The sequence below is a fragment of the Schistocerca gregaria genome, chromosome 2, assembly GCF_023897955.1.
Source record: "Schistocerca gregaria isolate iqSchGreg1 chromosome 2, iqSchGreg1.2, whole genome shotgun sequence".
Taxonomy (NCBI): Eukaryota; Metazoa; Arthropoda; class Insecta; order Orthoptera; family Acrididae; genus Schistocerca; species Schistocerca gregaria.
The window spans coordinates 194,205,622-194,224,675 of record NC_064921.1 but is presented as its reverse complement, the minus strand read 5'-3'; the positions used below and the strand labels follow the sequence as shown (position 1 = coordinate 194,224,675).

The window sequence follows — 19,054 nt, the reverse complement described above, 5'->3', positions numbered from 1 at the left end:
CCGTCGCATGGAATCCCTGATGCGCTGATGCAGCCCTGGAGAATGGCGTACTGTATCACAGCCGTCCACAGTACGAGCACGAAGAGTCTCTACATTTGGTACCGGGGTTGGGTAGACAAGAGCTTTCAAAGGCCCCCATAAATGAAAGTCAAGAGGGTTGAGGTCGGGAGAGCGTGGGGGCCATGGAATTGGTCCGCCTGTACCAATCCATCGGTCACCGAATCTGTTGTTGAGAAGCGTACGAACACTTGGACTGAAATGTGCAGGAGCTCCATCTTGCATGAACCACATGTTGTGTCGTACTTGTAAAGGCACATGTTCTAGCAGCACAGCTAGAGTATCCCGCATGAAATCATGACGGTGAATCGAGGAAGTACAGTACATACTGACGAAACTAAAATGAGCTCTAACATGTAAATTAAGCGTTTTCGGACACATGTCTACATAACATATTTTCTTTATTTGTGTGTGAGGAATGTTTCCTGGAAGTTTGGCCGTACCTTTTTGTAACATCCTGTATGAGTAGAAGCCAAAGTGTCGGGCCGTTACCTCACTGCACTTGACTGCAGTGTCATATCTCGTTATGGCAGGATTGCTATTAGGTCGAGTGGAGCTACTGGAATTCCTGGAAGCGGGAGCGGTGCCGGATCGGCTTTTTACCGAAACGGGAGTCAGTTGGCCGGTGGCGTCGCTGCCGCATAGTTGGGGCGCATTCTCGCGATCGCCGGCAGTTGCGCCGTGCCACGCCACGCTCTTATTTCGCCAATTACACGCCGCGGTGCCCGGGGTGAGTTACGGCGCCGGCGCCGCCGCAGACAATTAAAATGGCGCACTGGCAGGGCCCGACCCGTCGCTGCAGCGTCGACGGCGCACAATGAGCAATTAGGTGGGCGCGCCTGGGGCCTGCGGGACGGCCGCGCACGAAACACGTGTCGCCGCGGAGGACCGCGAGTAATGACGGCCGCGGGCTCCGCAAAAAGCCGGCGGCGGCCGGGGCCCGGCGACGGCAGCGCCGCATCCGTCACCGGCTGACGGACAGCGCGGCGCGCGCCGGCAAAAAGCCACGGCCGGAGGGCGACATTTGGCCGTCACGGGCCCGGTTTTGTCGCGGCCTCCGGCCGGTGGGCGCAGGGGAGGGAAGGGGAGGCGAGGCGAGGCGAGCGCGGCCCAGGGAAATTCCTGCCGCTCTGAGCCAGCGGGGGCCACCGCGGGGCACCCGGCCTTCCCTTGTCTCGCCAGCTCGAAATATGACGGCCATCGCGCCGCGCGACACACTCGCAGAAATGCCTGATAGGCGTTTGCCGGAACCCTGTCAACTCGTGGGACGCTCAGATTCGTCGCTGTCATCGCCGCAGCAGCCGGTGTCGCAGCGGCGACAGCGAGTGTTCGTCGTGAGGGAAAACTGGAAGAAAGATGGGCCGTTAACGTCCAGTAGATGAAACGTTAGTGGCAGATTTTTATAACTAGAGTGCAGCTGCGTCCTGTGCGGGCTGTAATAATTGAAAGTATCCAACCAAAATTATATCCTTTTATTCTGTGCAAGTATCAGTGATTAAATTGTTCTAAATTAATTATTCAGCAGTATGAAATTTTCAATCTACAGCGGAGTGTGCGCTGATATGAAACTTCCTGGCAGATTAAAACTAAGTTGGTAGAGCACTTGCCCGCGAAAGGCAAAGGTCAAGAGTTCGAGTCTCGGTCTTGCACACAGTTTTAATCTGCCAGAAAGTTTCAATTATTCAGCAAACGTGCATCTAACTGTGTCTGTGGAATCGTTTCTTGCACTCCTCCATTTTGCCAGAAGTGCAACATGTATTTGACTCACCAATCAAGTCTAAGACAATAATGCCGTTCGTGCACTGACATTAAAAAGGTACTGGAAAATTAACTTTTGGCCCTGGTGTTTACTTGGTTCTTTCATTGGTGGGTAACTTTAGTTTACTACTCATTTTCATATTCAACACAAGCAAAGGATGTGGATTGTGATTCAGGCTGTTAGATTTAAACACAATGATGATCTTAGTACAAACATTGTTAATTTTTTAAGTCATACACAAAACCTACTATTTCAAACATTTTCGTATCACGAATGTCTCTTACAAAAAAATATTACAAAACTCTTACTGCGCCAAACCTTGGACATAAAAATCCTAGCTCTGAACATTATATAACAAACTCAAATTTGAAATGATTATATATCTTCTCTCATTTACGTGCTAAAGTTTGGTCAGGGGCAGCGACCTACATTAACGCTGTCTGCACACGTCTGCTTCCTCCGGGCACCTACCTGCGACTCTCCGGTTTTTCACTACGCTCGTCCGGCTCTCTTAACCATCGAAGATCCTCCTAGTCAAAGATATTATACTCGTTCCACCTTGCGGTTGGCAACAACCGACTATTTTCTGGAGCTACCCTGATCATACCTTAGCACGTACCTTACAGTGTGGCAGCGAAACTTGGCAGATGTTCTAGTGCATTAATGCAGGACCTATTAAAGTTAAAAAAAATCTTCTTCCAATTTTGGCCAGCAGGTGCAAATCTGGCCCTATAAATGCAAGAAAAACGCATGTTCCCTTACGCATTAGGAACGGGAGGTGGGCAGAAGACGGCAAACAAGTGAGGAAGGCGTAATGCTGATTTTATTGATAACGGCAGATTAAACAGTTTTTTTTTTTCAGCATGAGCTCCGGATACGTCTACAAGATTCTGAGTACCGCCAGATTTACCCATGGCGGCTAAGATTGAAATATTATTAACTTTTTTTTCCTAAATCTGTTCCCCATTGAGGCATTAGCACGTCTACCAAGTTTCGTTGCCAGTCGATAATCAGCTGCACGACAACGCTTTGCTCAGGTGTTTTCAATGTGATGGTAACAATGTCACACCACATTTGTTGCAATTTTGTGTGTCTCTTGTTGTACGTTTTGATTACTGTATACTGCAGGCTTCTCCGCTGTTGCGAGAACACAGAAACGAAGGTGACTGCGGTATCAAACCGAATAAATCATCACTATTACTCTGCAACAAGCCACCAGAGACTCTGTGTCAGTAGTCCATTGTACCAAAGTACTCAGAAGGTATCCCCGAACAACCACTGAAAGTTTTTCGATGGAGTTCTGGTTCCCGCTACATATTTGCACCAGTGCTATTGCAGTTATAGCTGATTTATTTTTGAAGATTGTTACTGCAAGATGCTTTTAGTGTAATATGAGTTCAAGAACATATATTTTATGATTCGAGGGACATAAACACATTAGCTGCTATTGAGGATTGAAATACTTCAAAAGGCGAAGTTGATAATTTGTTCTGGACTGTTTAAAAGTCCATAACTGGCAAACTAATTCACGGAGTTGTCTCATCTTTGGTAGTGTAATAGTTTGTAGTTCCGACAATCGCCACACAAGCGTTGTATTGCGTTGTTGTGTCAGATGACAGTCGCCAGATGTCAGTGTTTTGTTCTTAGTTGCATCTAGTTATTCCAGTAAACACGACTGGCGCAAGGCTTACATTCGATGAAAGGAAGTCAGTTTTGCAGTGGTATTTTAAGTACAAAAATATTAATTACGTTCAATGGCAATGGCGAAATGAGTATCAAACAGAGCCACCGACATGTTTAACGATTCGTCGCATTCGAGACAGATTTGATGGCGAAGGCTGTGTTAAAGATGTACACAGACAATGATCTGGGCGACCTGTAACAGTAACAAGTCCAGCTAACTCCCGTCGTGTGTTACAACAATGCACTCGCTCCTCACAGAAGTCTATGAGACAGTGTTCCCCTGAAACTGGAGCGAGTCGCTCAAGTGTTCGGCGAATTTTGAAAACAGCAAAGTGGAAGTGCTACACCCCATGATTGCTACACACAATGAACGAGGACAACCCAGATCGTAGAATGGAGTACTGCGAGTGGTTTACTAACATGGTGCGCAACGATGAAGAGTTTGCAGAGATGATTGTGTGGTCTGATAAGGCACAGTTCAAACTCAATGGTACAGTAAATCGCCACGATCGCATCTACTGGGCCGCCGAAAATTCGAACGTTCATGTAGACGAAGCCGTGAATTTGCCAGGAGTAAATGTGTGGTGCGGGTTGTCTTATCGGGGCTTGATTGGGCCATTCTTCTTTGAAGGCACTGTTACCGGTGAGGTTATAAGTTCATGACCTCCAATCTTACAAATTTACTGTCTCTGTCCAGATCATCCGCTCTCAAAACTCCATCTCACTCCCCACATCCACCACTGCTGGCGGCTCACCTCCACCTGCGCAACGCTACGCGCTGTTAACATCCAACTGCCCAACACTACCATAGCGACTATTCCAACAATGCCAACCAGCCACAGACTGCACACAGCACAGCCAGTGATTTTCATACAGAGCGCAACGTGGCGTTACCAATAAAAAAAGCTTAACAGCCTACTTACAAGGTGTACCTTCAGAAGCTTCAGACATCCATTTTACCTGCCATCCGAGACTTGTACGGAGACGGAAGAATTTACTTTCAACAAGATGATGCCCTAGCCTACTAGCAAAATCGTGTTAGGGCGTATCTCGACGAGAATCGACCAGGAAGATGAATAGGCCATAGAGGTGCTGTGGAGTATCCACCACGTTGCCCAGACCTAACTCCTCTGGACTTTTACCTGTGAGGAACACTAAAGGACGTCGTTTATCGACAAAAGCCACGCACATTGTATGAACTTCGAGAATCCATCGTATATTTGTGGTTTGCGCACTGTAAGACCTTCTGTGCACACATCAGACTTGCCGCTCTAGCGAAGTAGGCGAGTGTCAGCAATATGTCTCGTGGTCTTATCGTGGCGTGTTTATCTTCTGCCGTTAGGTCAGACGATAGAAATGCCATTTGCACGTTTAGAGTAGCAGATTGACGGTGACCAACTTTAAACAGAACACACATTAAAATAAAAAAACGTAGATCTTATGTAACTGAATTCCGGATGCTGTTCACAATTGACAATCTGAAGTTCCTTTGGGCTTGGTACGTTAATCTTATTCTCACATATCTCTGATACTTGGCAAAGTTTCTATACATTTCTCTTCGTGGCTATGTTCAGGAATATGATAATCTTACTAGGCGCAGACTGAAACTTGACAATAGACTGGTACAGACAAATGTAGAACTCGTACAGACTGGTGCAGACTAATGCAGACTGCCTAATCGGAGGTCTGTACACTCGTTATAATACCTCGCGCGTTCAGGTATCACTGTGAGAGTGTGATCCGTGAGGAGAAAAGGTTCTACGTTAGCAGCGATCTCATTGGCTGCGTTACATGTTAATACGCGGATCGGCGGAAGCAGAATTTGGTCCGTCTCTAAGACAGCGCCATCTCGTAGTGCGGAGACGGACGGGCGCTGCGCCTGCGCTGTTGTGCTAGCGGGGCTCGCTCTAGTGGGAAAGTTGTGTACGCGCTGACTACGCGGAACTACGTACACAACAATATTCATGTGCAAATATCCAACTGAACATGTTGCAGCAGTAGTTCGTGCACCAGTTCGGTGGCATTGTTTGTGTGTGGATGTTAATGGCGACCATTTCGAACACCTACAGTGATATCTTTAAGTTGGACTACACTTCCACCAAAAATGAGCCACTCCGTCAATTAGTTTGCAAGTTATGGACTTTTAAACAGTGGATACATTTTTTTGGATCTTTCTGGATAATGAATAAGGAGTCTGTGACCCAGATTCCAGGGGGAGACAAGCGCCCCAATTGCCCCTCTTTCGCTCATCGTTTTGTGAACGCCAAAGTCACATCTAGAGTTCGGCGCTGATGACTTCGCCCTAGGCATTTCGGCTGTGAGCAATCCTGGCGTCGTTCGCCTCGCCACTCCGCATCCAGTTCTCGTCTTGCCCCGTATGAGAGTGGGTGTGTTTGTGCGTTCGCAGGGGGATCGCCAAGATCGGGGAGCCGACGAACCTGCTGCCGCTGCCGCCGGGGCGCGCCAAGGCGCTGGACCCCATCATCCATGCGACGCTGCGGCGGCGCCAGCGCCGGCTCGTGCTGGACAACCAGGGTGTGCTGATGGCCGTCGTCAAGGGCGCCAAGCAGGCCATCCTCGAGTGCCAGTACCAGTTCCGCAACCGCCGCTGGAACTGCTCCACGAGAAACTTCGTCCGCGGCAAGAACCTCTTCGGCAAGATCGTCGACAGGGGTGAGTAGAGGCCCGAGCTCACTTCTGCTGCCCATCTGCTGGGTGTGTGTGCCGACTTTATCCCATTTCTGGATTTGATGTCAGAGAAATGAGCTAAGGACTTCGAAAGTTGTACACATACACTTTCAGTTATTTTAGGCGTCTAATTTTTTGTTTTAGTGTCCTGAATGGTAAACATGCCACTGCTACCCTCGTCTTAACCCACATGGACAAGACGGCAATCGCTTACAATTTGTCTATTTATTTTGGATGTATCCGAACTGAAGCGACGAATGAAAATTTGTACCAAGCCTAGGATTCGAAATCGGATCTCCTGTTCACCAGGCAGATTCGCTAACCACTACGTGAGTCTGGCACAGTGGTTTCGTACAACTGCACTATGCGAAGGTGGCGTAGTGGTTAGCACAGCTGTCTAGGGAGTAGGAGACTCGGGTTCGAATCCCAAACTTGGTACAAATTTTCGTTCGTCACTTCAGTCTGCATGTAAGCTTAAAAGCTTAATACACATTTGAGACTTCAAAAGGTCTTTCGAACCAAATCGTTTAATTTGATTTATTTGTTTACTGTTGTATTTAGTCTGCCCAGATTAGGGCCTTTAGCAACTGTCTTACAATGGACTAAGAGTATATATATCCAACATTTTGTATCGTCACTAACGTATTAAGGAAAGAAACTATTTTCTTCGTGTAGTACACCTTGCCGCCCCTGTGGAAAATCGGTTTTAGGCGCTTCAGTCAGGAACCGCGCTGCTGCTACGGTCACAAATCCTGCCTCGGGCTTGGATGTGTGTGATGTCCTCAGGCTAGTTAGGTAAAAGTCCTTCTGAGTCTAGGGGACTGATGACCTCAGATGTCAAGTCCCATAGTGCTTAGAGCCATTTGAACCAATTCGTACTCCCTGTATATGACATTCTAGAGGTACTCAACGCTTTTTCCAGAAAATTCCTGAAAAAAAAGCATTTGGGACTGTTGGACAGCCGGCTAACGTTTATAACACCATAGAATCATGTCGAATGAACGAATAAAGGGAATTAAAATTCTAATTTCTTTCAGTGACAGGGAGGTGTCACATATACCGGGTGATCAAAAAGTCAGTATAAATTTGAATAAATCACAGAATAATGTAGATAGAGGGGAACAAATTGACACTCATGCTTGGAATGACATGGGGTTTTATTAGAACAAAAAAAATACAAAAGTTCAAAAATGTCTGACACATGGCGCTTCATCTCATCAGAATAGCAATAATTAGCATAACAAAGTAAGACAAAGCAAAGATGATGTTATTTAAAGGAAATGCTCAATATGTCCATTATTCTTCAACAATAGCTGTAGTCGAGGAATAATGTTGTGAACAGCACTGTAAAGCATGTCCGGAGTTATGGTGAGGCATTGGCGTCGGATCTTGTCTTTCAGCATCCCTAGAGATGTCGGTCGATCACGATACACTTGCGAGTTCAGGTAACCCCAACGCCAATAATCGCACAGACTGAAGTCTGGGGACCTGGGAGGCCAAGCATGAGGAAAGTGGCGGCTGAGCACACGATCATCACCAAACCACGCGCTCAAGAGATCTTTCACGCGTCTAGCAATATTGGGTGGAGCGCCATCCTGCATAAACATCGTACGTTCCAGCAGGTGTTCATCAGCCAGGCTGGGGATGATGCGATTCTGTAACATATCGGCGTACCTCCCACCCGTCACGTAGCAGTTACTGACAATTTGCTGTCCAGCGCCTTCGGACGTACATTTTGTGAACTTCTTTTTTGGGTTCTAATAAAACCCCTAGTCATTCCAAGCATATGTCAATTTTTACCTCTCTATCTACATTATTCCGTAGTTTATGAAGTTTTAAAATTTATACTGACTTTTTGATAATCCCGTATAATTCGCGTAATAATAATAATAATAATAATAATAATAATAGTAATAATAATAATAAATAAGAAGGTGAAACTTAGTTCATGATCTTTCATACTGTGTGACACAGCCGCTGGAGCATTGAACAGAACAGAGAGACATGAAATGGCGTGATCCTCTCTAACGACTAGATACAGATAAACACAAAAACCTAAATGGACCACACTTTGGTTAAATTTGTTCTATTATTTTTGCATTTCATTCTGTGTTGATTTATTATTTTGTTATTATCTAGACGTAGTGCTTAAGGTGCTTGAAGCACGCCGTAAAATAAAGCGCGCACAGCTAAGCCCTTGGAGAGCTGTGACATCACGCTGCGCCGCTAGCTCCTAAATTGAATCTGAGCTGGCGGCGCCTCGTCGGGCAGTTAGCGGCGAGTGGAGACGGTAACGCTCCACTGCGCCCATCTGCGTAACTCCACGGATGGTCTCTCGCCGGTCGCGGGCGGTCCGGAAGCACGTAGCGCGCGCGGCCGTTTTTTGGCGACCGTATTTCACGCCGATCCGGCGGCGAGTGCCTCCGCGCTGCACCAGAACCTGTTTGTTCCCGCCGTCCGTTCCGGCTGTTGTGCACTTCGGCTCGTCCTTTCTGCTCCTCCTCCTGTCTTTAAGCTGTTGCGTTGCCACCTGTCATCGCCGAGTCCAGGTAATTTCACGGAATTTCTCTTTGCCGCAGGTATTAAATAGTCTCGTAAAAGCAGTGGCAGAAGCTAATGCCGCACATTTTTCCCCGTCTCCTAGGTTCTCTTCCCCGTAAATAGTTTCATCATCATCACTACCATCACCATAACGTGCTGCTGCATTAGTGCAATCTTGGCGAAAGTACAGGCTGTTTCAAAATCATTATACGGGATTTAAGGCTATCTAGAATTTACTACATTCAACTTACACTTATAAATAATACAGTAAATGAAAGAGCAACTCAAACAGTTTTGTTTCTGTGCCTGTGAGCAAAGGGATGGGTGACTGAATAACGTGTTGAACGAGTGAGAGCCTAGTCGTCAATTAGCAGTTCTAGTTATATCATTGCCAGACCTTTTGAGGAGAAGCGTCCAACTCCGTCCGTATCGTTTGCAGTTGTTACCAGCTCTACAGCCTGCAGACTACGGTTTGCGTGCCAACTTTACAAACCAAATGTTTATACATGACTATGAAGACTTTCTGCATCCTGTTGCCTTCAGAGATGAATCGTCAATTCACAGGAGTGGAAAAGTGGCGCCATAACCCGTCCCCTTTGTCAGTGAAGCAACAGTAAGTTGTGTTCCTTACCTTGATGCACCAGAACTATAGCTCTTTCTTCAATTGGAAGAAGCTGAACCACAGAACTTCATTTGGCAATAAGACGCCGCGCGGGATTAGCCGAGCGGTCTAAGGCGCTGCAGTCGTGGACTGTGCGGCTGGTCCCGGCGGAGGTTCGAGTCCTCCCTCGGGAGTGTGTGTGTGTGTGTGTGTGTGTGTGTGTGTGTGTGTGTGTGTGTGTGTGTGTGTGTTTGTCATCAAGATAATTTAGGTTAAGTAATGTGTAAGCTTAGGGACTGATGACCTCAGCAGTTGAGTCTCATAAGATTTCACACACATTTATTTATTTATTTGCAACAAAACGGTGCGCCTCCTCAGTGGCATAGGTCAGTACTCGATTGGTTAAGCGACGTTGTTGCCGGCCGCTGGATTGACTGCAAGCGGTCGGATGACAGAACTTGCTTTGCATAATCTCCACTTTCATACACCGACGCGATGTAGTTTTTACCTTTGTTCATAAACGATCATGTGTGTGTGCCTCCGCCACCATCTAATCTACTCGACTTTACAAAAAGCGCTGTTCCAGCAATTGCTCCGGACACACTGATCAAGGTTATGGAAGAACTCGTCTACTGACTCGATGTGTGGCGAATGGTGCTCACACTGGAAACTTCTAAGAAAAACTGTTTGAGTTGCTTTGTTATTTGATGTATTATTTGTGACTGTAAGTTGAATGGAACAAATGCTAGAAAGTCTTAAAACCTTTATATTCTTGTTGAAACAGCCTGTGCAATTATTTGCACTACAATAACTTGCAGCAACACCACCATCACCACCACCACCACCACCACCACCACCACCACCACCACCACCACCACCATCACAGTCACCGGCACTAGCCACAAACTGACTGAAATCCACTCCTTCCATTACTTCCGCTTTTCTTTCATTCTTCGACAATCAAAATTTGCGTGGCGTAAAACTGAATGCTTGGATGATCTCATTCAACACCATTTATTTAAAGACCATTATAAATGGACGGCAGTTTTCATGGGTACCCTTCATTACTAATTCATGGAACGTCGTCCTCATCTTCATAATTTTCGTCTCCATAATCTTCATCATCATGATCCCCCCCACAGGTCACGCCTTCCGTGTCCCTCGCTGTGTGTAAAGTTTTGTTGTTATTGCAGTTCATTCCACTGAAAAAGCTATGTAATGTGGGTGTTCGGGGCCTGCATCTTGATATTTTCTCCTTGGGGTTTATCATTGACACTATTTTTTTAAAATTCTTTGTTGATCTCATTTTGTTCTATTTCGTTCATTGTATATGATCGGGGCGGACGTCTCATGACACCCGTTCAGGTTGTTCGTTGATCCGTTTACTCAGTTTTTTTTTTTTTTTTATTATTACAGAGGGTAGCTAAATCACAAAATTTTGTTCGTTGTTGTTCATTGCATCTGCTCGGGTTGGACGTCGTAAGACATCCATTGAAGTTCGTTGTAGATCGATTTATTACAGAGGGCACGTAACTGTCTGACCGAACACGCTCAGCTACCGTGCCGGCGTACCAACTGAACTACCCAAGCAGGACTCACGACTCGTTTCTCACAGCTTTAAAACCGCCAGTACTCATTTCGTGAGTCGTGTTTCAGTATCTCAGTAGGCAGAGTATTTGCCCGCGAAAGGTAAAGGTCCCGAGTTCGAGTCTCGGCCCGGCACACAGTCTTAATCTGCCAGGAACTTTCAATATGCTAGTGTTTCTTCATTTTTAAATAATTGAAAAGCCACGATCGCTTCAAATCGTTTATTAGACGACCGGTTTCAGCAATCTGAAGGTGCCGTCATCAGATCTGATGATGGCACCTTCAGAGTGCTGAAATCGGTCATCTAATAAACGATTGAAGCGACCGTGGCTTTTCAGTTATTTAAAAACTGAGTGATCGCCGCACGACACATCATGTGTTCACTGTTTCTTCATTGTTCCCTCGCGAATAACGACACATGCCACAACATGAATATGCACAAGTCAAAGCTAAATGCCGGTGTCAGTAGATTCGACCAACCCTCTGTCCATTGGGCCGAAGTTAATTGGGGAAAGGTGCACGGAGCTCCTACAGCAGCCGGCCAGACGTGCAGTTCAGTGCGTCATCTTTATCTGGCCGGTATGACAAAGCGGATTTCGGCCAGACGGGCGCCGCGGCTGCGGCCGCGTATTCTCCGTCGGCGGCGACGTGTTGATCAGCTGACGAGGGCATCAAAGCCACCGCGCAGGTAAACTGTGAAGGCGTCGCTACGTCGCAGGTGGCCGCGCGAGGCCGGGACGTCGCGTCTGCCGGAGTAAACACACGTGGCGCTGGAGGCTCCCACTACGAGAGCGGGGACCCAGCCAGCTGCCGGGCGTCCCGTCGTGACCAGAAACGGAGCGAGCTCGAAACTCATGTTGCGGGTTGCATACTTCACCAATCAAGGCGCCGCTGTTACATCTGTGTTATGCCGCCTTCCTTCCTTCCTTCCTTCCTTCTTGCCTTCTATTCCCGCGAGTATAACGCGTCTGTTAACTGTGGCACTGCGGTCGCTTCATATATGTCGACTCGTTCTCTCTTACTGAAAACTGTAGGTGTGTGAGGCTAGTCATGATTCAATTCATTGAACACACGATCTTGCTGTTGTTCCGTGGCACTGATAAGACGAAACAACTGATTGTCGTGATCTTCTGGCCTTTAACGAATCTGTGCTTCGTGAGGCTGTGGAGGGTGAAGAGAAAAATATGTGATGCCTTGTATAAAACTACTAATGTGTTCATTAGAGAAGGAGTGATATCTGGAATAGATTCCAGACGAGAAACGGGCACATTTCGTCCAATGCAAACAAAGTGGTTGAAAGAAACTTCCTGGCAGATATAAAACGGTGTGCCGGACCGAGACTCGAAATCTGGACCTTTGCCTTTCGCGGGCAAGTGCTCTAATCTTATTTATCCCACCTCCAAATTCAGAAAACGTATATGCAGTGTTAAACAAAAGCTGGACACAGAGAAATTTCATTGCGATGTCACTCTGTCCAACATTTGCGCTATTTCTGTGTTCATTCGCTCATCGCAATTTAAATGTATCTACTAACATTGAGTTATGTAGCTTATCGATCATATCCGTAGCTTTTTGGAAGACTGTTGTAGATTTATTTTAATTATTTAATCAGCATTTAGAGAACGTACTTAATTCTCGTGTTACGATTTCTTGTGCAATCGTCACAAACTCGGTAACTTCTCGAAAGTCTGTGGGAGAAAGCGTAATAGTTAGTCTCTGTACAGACAGCCTTCATGGAAAAAGTTACCTTCCAGAGTTGCAGCCCCTTCTTTCCTTCTACACTGCTGCTTGTGCTGCGCTCCAGGACACCCATTTTGTCAATTCTTACTCGCCCACCCTTCGTCGGTTCTACGCTTTCTGTCGGAACAGAATTGGCTCCTTGCGGGCTTCTGGTGGTCCGCAATGACATTGTTAGTAAATGGGTTCCCCACCATACCACATATACATAAAAACACCAGCATATATGCATACATCGCACCCCGAAAAGAAAAGTGAAACAATTCAAAAATGCAATACGTGAGAAACTCTATATAGAAAATTAATACCATAAAACTTGCATTGAAACATTGTAAGATTGCTTTAACATTAAAGATGGGGAAAATGTTCCATTGTTACCAAACCATTGTAAAGTTTACTACTCCAAATCATATTCAAAGGAATTCAAAAAGGTATATGTTATGCATCAGTTAATCATAATTATTGATTCTCCAGTGTTAAGTTATATACCAAATTACGTACAAAAGTCTTGTTTCATACCCTGGTGAAATCGTAAATTTTACGAGGGTTTAGTAAACTAGGGTTACATTTCAAGAAAGTATCGCAGACAGTATATCCCATTATAGTTCTCGTGCACGTTGGGGCACTTTACACGTGTTTTTCAGCGACGTAGATTAGAGATACCGTTCTTGCGTCACGTTTCTCGTCTGAATGCGATATGTGTACATGCACATACCAGTGCACACACACACACACACACAGATCAATATTCACTGCTAACGGATCAGTCATTGTGATATATAATAGGACCCGCTGGCGAGTTTAAAGTGAGCGTAAGGAACTCGTATCTACTTTCTGGTGTCCAGTAGCCCAAAAGATACCAAGGCAGGCACATCAGCAGGTAACGAGTTCATTTCAGAAGGAGCGGTGCGGTATTCGGACAGTTACGCCCTACTGGCGCGTTAGCTCACAAGGTAAACGTTGTACACCTAACTGGTCACCGATTTTGCCCACCATTAGGACGGTCGCAATAAGTACTTAGGTGTAATAAATTCTGCTCTAGTACCGATGCTCTTCTCATGCGAATTCGAGATATCCGGAGATTACGTTGTTTCTCGATGATACTTTTTTTTGGTGGGTAGTTTTCTTTTAGCAGTTGTATCATCCTGATATGAAGAATAAGTCGGTTTATTTCCCTAGAAAGTCTTATATTGCAAAATACTTTGATTTCCAACACAAATTCCTGTCTACAAAGCATGTTTCGGTTCACAAGAAGACCTCAGTTTCTGTAAACGTTTAACAGACAAACTTTTATTTGGAGGGAAAAAATTCTTTGAGATCAGTTTTACGTTCCTGTTTTAGAGAATTAAAAGATTTTTGATTTCAAGAAGAAATTTACTTCCGAAGACCATTTTAGCTCTCCTCATTAAATTTGTTTTTAACATCGCAGAAGCTTAATTTCCTACACTAGTGTAATAAGTTCCGTTTGTTCTGAGTGTCTCCTGTCGCAAGAAGTCGAACGTTAGCGGTTAAAGATACACTGAAGAAGAGAGTTACTGGAAATTTAGGGGAAAATGAATCAAAAAAATAGTCTATTTGGCAAGCACTCTGCTAGGAGGCAACATCTCGGCCTCTAACGTGCACCAAGAAAAATTGCGGCAGCTCTATGAGCTGCATCTGTTGAAGACAACTATCTGCGGTGTAGCACAGATACTAATTGCTGTTCCATTAGAGTGCCTATGGAGTCAAACGATTTACTCCTGCCGTTACAACACAAGCAGTTAAATTAGTGGCACTGCAACTCTCTCCGAAAACAGTTACTGTCCACTGAGTGGATGTATCGTTCTCAAATCAAAACAGAACAAAAAAGGCCACACTTTGCAATAGCAGCAGCATATTACGCAATCCCTAGGAGTGCTTTTTACGACGTGTTATTAAGAGGAGTTTTACAGGTCACGGTTGCGCCGGTACGTTAAATAGTACGGTTACGTCGAGAATATAAACAGTACCGGGTTGTTTTTCGGTAACAATTTTTGCTTCAAGTGAAAGCGAGTTTCACGTTTTGCGCTTAGCACGTCGTAAAACATGGGAGTGTGGAAGTCCGGAGTTCTCACGACGGCCCGAGAGAGTGGCGGCTGGATTACTGCGCGCAGCGCGGCCCGGCTGGGTTATTCCGCAATGGCGTGATTTACAACGCGGCGGCGGGAGCGCGACTTCCATGTCTGGACAGCGGCGCCGCGAGGGCAGCTGCGGGGCAGCTGCGAGGGATGCGTTGCAGCTCGGTTGTCACAGCGCCTGCTGCAAGCCGCTGTAATGTCAGAGGTGACGAACACTGCTCTACAACACCAATGAAAAGTATAATCAAAGGGTGCCGATTGGATAAAACCGTAATAACACCGAGCGAGCCAGCACAGTGGTTAGCACACTGAACTCGCGTTTGGGAGGTCAGCGGTTCAAATCTGCTTCCGGCCATCTTGATCTAGATTTTCTAAGGCCAATGGCGGGATGGTTCCTTTGAAAGCTTACAACCAACTTCCTTCGGCGAGGGTAAGAAGAGGTGACATGCGAAAAACTATGTAAACATGGCGACAGTAACGTCATATCACTGGCGAAATTTTGAAACGTAAGTAAAATAGACAGTTACGGATACCAGAAGTTACTATCATATGGAAACCAAATCTAATTACAGCAATTGAACAGAAAACTGGACCAGTATCGTAAAAACAGGGTTTACGGCACACAGAGCGAACCAAACACTTATTTATCGTGTGTAAATCTTTGCTAGTATTGGAAAATACACTTCATACAACTCAAGTGAACACTGCTCTACGCAGTAACAAATATACACTACTGGCCATTAACATTGCTATAGAAGAAATGCAGATGATAAACGGGTATTCATATGACAAATATATTATACTAGAACTGACATGTGATTACCTATTCACGCAACTTGGGTGCATAGATCCTGAGAAAACAGTACCCAGAACAACCACCTCTGGCCATAGTAACGGCCTTGGTATGCGTGGGCATTGAGTCAAACAGAGCTTGGATGGCGTGTACAGTACAGCTGTCCATGCAGCTTCAACACGATACCACAGTTCATCAAGAGTAGTGACTGGGGTATTGTGACGAGCCACTTGCTCGGCAACCATTGACCAGACGTTTTCAATTGTTGAGTGATCCGGAGAATGTGCTGGTCTGGGCAGCTGTCGAACATTTTCTGTATCCAGAGAGGCCCGTACAGAACGTACAACATCCGGTCGTTAATTGTCCTGCTGAAATGTAGGGTTTCTCAGGGATCGAATGAAGGGTAGAGCCACGGTCGTAACACATCTGAAATGCAACGTCAACTGTTCAAACTGCCGTCAATGCGAAGAAGAGGTGACCGAGATGTGTAACCAATGGCACCCCATACCATCACGCCAGGTAATACGCCAGTATGGCGATGGCGAATACACGCTTCCAATGTGCGTGCTGCAAACGACGTCAAACTGTTCGTGCAGATCGTTGTTGTCTTGCAAACATCTCCATTTGTTTACTCAGGGATCGGATCGAGACGTGGCTGCCCGATCCGTTACAGCCATGCGGATAAGATGCCTGTCATCTCGACTGCTCGACTGCTAGTGAAACGAGGCCGTTGGGATCCAGCACGGCGTTCCGTATTACCCTCCTGAACCCACAGATTCCATATTCTGCTAACAGTCGTTGGATCTCGACCAACGCGAGCAGCAATGTCGCGATACGATAAACCGCAATCACGATAGGCTACAATCCGACCTTTATCAAAGTCTCTGCTGTTCTCTCTGACTCGCGACTAAAGCCAATACGCCACCTGCCAAAGAACAGGGCAACGGGCCGGTTATTCGGTGATCGGAATTTGCCTGCAGGGTTATCGGACCCCGCCCAACGCCAGAGACAGCCTTTACGTCAGTAATTGGTGAAACAGTCTGTTTTGTTCAGATATTCATCGGCAGTATGCTGTACGTCGTGAGCTGCTGGCACCGTCCACGGACTGGACACAAGGCCTTTGTGCGTCCCGCGAAGGCCGGGGGAGCGGATACGATGTCCCGCAGAGGGGCGATTAAGACTTGTTGCCGGGCATCGCGTCAGGCGGCTCCGTACATTCCCAGCGGCCTACATTCTGCCGGCAAATGAAGGCGACAGACAAAAGGCTGCATATCTGCCGCCGAGATACGTATGGCTGTGTCGCGCCCCGAGGATACGGAAATCGGTCAAGACACGCGACCGAGCGTTCCACCGCGGATTCCGAGAAAGCGTGCAGCACGTCCGCGTTGCGAGATTCTCAACTGCGCAGCGGCGGACAACCTGCGACATTCGTCCCTGAACCGCCATCCATGTGAAAGAGCAGCCGCCGATGGTTTTGTGAAGGCAGTGCTCAGCCCCTGGTGGAACCTCTAAAGTAGTGCATGGTAGCTGGAAACCCTACATCATATCGAAAATTTTAAACTGAATGTTCAGAATAAACTGCTAACATGTTACCGCCCTGAAAATTATACCAAGGTTATTTAACGTGGGGCCAATTTAGCTCAACTGTAACATTTCTGATGTGGCAGACACTTAGAAAGACCAACAACGGACTACTCTGAAATATTTCTGAGACAATCTGGTTTAAATACTGACCGTAAATACTGTATGATTAACAACCGGCATGTATTGAGTTTCACTTTTTAAGTTCAGCTTTTGCTGGGCAAATGTGATTCTGAGGTGTGTTACTTGTTGCACGAAAAAGGTATAAAAATCAATGAGCTGACGTCCTGGTGGAACCGACTTTTCGTGCGCTGCCCCTGCAATTGCATATCTCGAAAAACTGCGACTTGTACCCTTACCCACATGCTGTAAAAATTCTAAGAAAGACAGCGGCGAAAGCGATGGGTAATCAAGTGTTGTTAGCCATGAAACTATACACTGCAGTATAATGCCTCCCCCCGCCCCCACCGCCCATATTCCAAATAACGGGACCGTTGTAATGTAAATGTAAACATATGAAAATAACGTGGTCATAACTATAGAAAAAGTGAATCTTTAAAGCAATGAATTTGTAAAAAAATGAACAATTATCTACTTTTTCTTTTCGTTTTGGCCACCTGAGGACAACGTTAATTCTTATAAGCTTCGTTTCTTCCGGTGTTCATTTTCGTACAATATTCTTTCATTCTCAAATTCTTCGCTATTCTGTCGATGTTTCTGTCCTGGGGTTAACTCTTTCCTGGAAACCTATGGCAACATGATTTTTAATTTGAATTGTACATCTCCTTCCTCTTCTTCTTCTTCTTCTTCTTCTTCTTGCGTTACGGCCTCTGTAGGACCACGGGTAGCCCCTTCATGGACTGCATTTTCCTCTTCTTCTCCCATAACCGCTTCATTCTTTCTCTTCTCCTCTCCCGCTCTTCTTTGGAGATCTTCAGTGTCTGTTTCTCCTGTCGGCTTCACTGGTGACACTCCAATCTTTTCCTGTATTCTTCTGTCATTGATCTCCGGCATATTGGTCGGTGTATATTTGTTCCTCCAATTTTCCTTTCCTTCGACATTGATCCCCAATCGCAACCAGTCCTTCCGAAGTTCAACAATCCACTTGGTTCCTGTCTTTCCCCTTGGCCTTCCTGTTTTTCCCACACTCTCTTTGTCTTTCTGTTTATACTCGTCCTAACTACATGTCCAGCAAACTTTGCCCTTTTGAGTCTGATTTCCCCGGATGATGTTCTCTATTTCCAGTATTCCCATTTATTCTTGATCACTGTGTACCTCTTTGATCTAGCTCACTTTTTAGTTCTCTTGTTCGCAAGTAACTATAATATCCAATGTGTCACTCCCTCCGAGGTTCATTCTAAATATGTGTCGGACGAATGTAGTTGTCCTGTTCTTTGCGTTAACGCTGACTGTCTATCAAGACAAGGTTACTCGATCGCTAGGTTCCCATAATGACCATTACCTATTATTCGGGGTCCCGATATCCTCTTGAGAATTCTGCGTTATGAAGGTCCTGCTCTTACAGGGTTGAGACTTTGTTGCAATCAGCCACTGAAAACAATGCTATTTATTAAAAAGAAATAGCGCTAAAACCGGTTTCGAACCGACAACTATTCATATGCTTATGATTTCATTTGTGTTGAAAAATAGATATCTGTTGTTTTTATTGGTAGTGGCGAAAGGTTTTTGGGATGATTGTTCTGTGAAACAAAATCCGGTATCATAAAAATGGTGCGCGCGCGTACAGACAGACAGACAGACAGAGAGAGAGAGAGAGAGAGAGAGAGAGAGAGAGAGAGAGAGAGAGAGAGAGAGAGACCACATAAATATCCGGACTTCCTCCTTACTTGTCAATGCTGAAATTGTTTAAAAGGCTCCGAGCACTATGGGACTTAACTGCTGACGTCGTCAGGCCCCTAGAACTTAGAACT

At 45.9% G+C, this 19,054-nt stretch overlaps 1 protein-coding gene across 1 annotated transcript in view; it reads left to right on the top strand.

The window, feature by feature from the left end:
- The window catches only part of LOC126336661 (protein Wnt-1-like), a 175,172-nt gene that overhangs the window by 73,160 nt on the left and 82,958 nt on the right, over positions 1-19,054 (top strand). Inside the window, exon 2 of the mRNA XM_050000602.1 lies at positions 5,907-6,172. Coding sequence (XP_049856559.1) covers positions 5,907-6,172 — 266 coding nt within the window. The remainder of the gene's footprint in view (positions 1-5,906; positions 6,173-19,054) is intronic.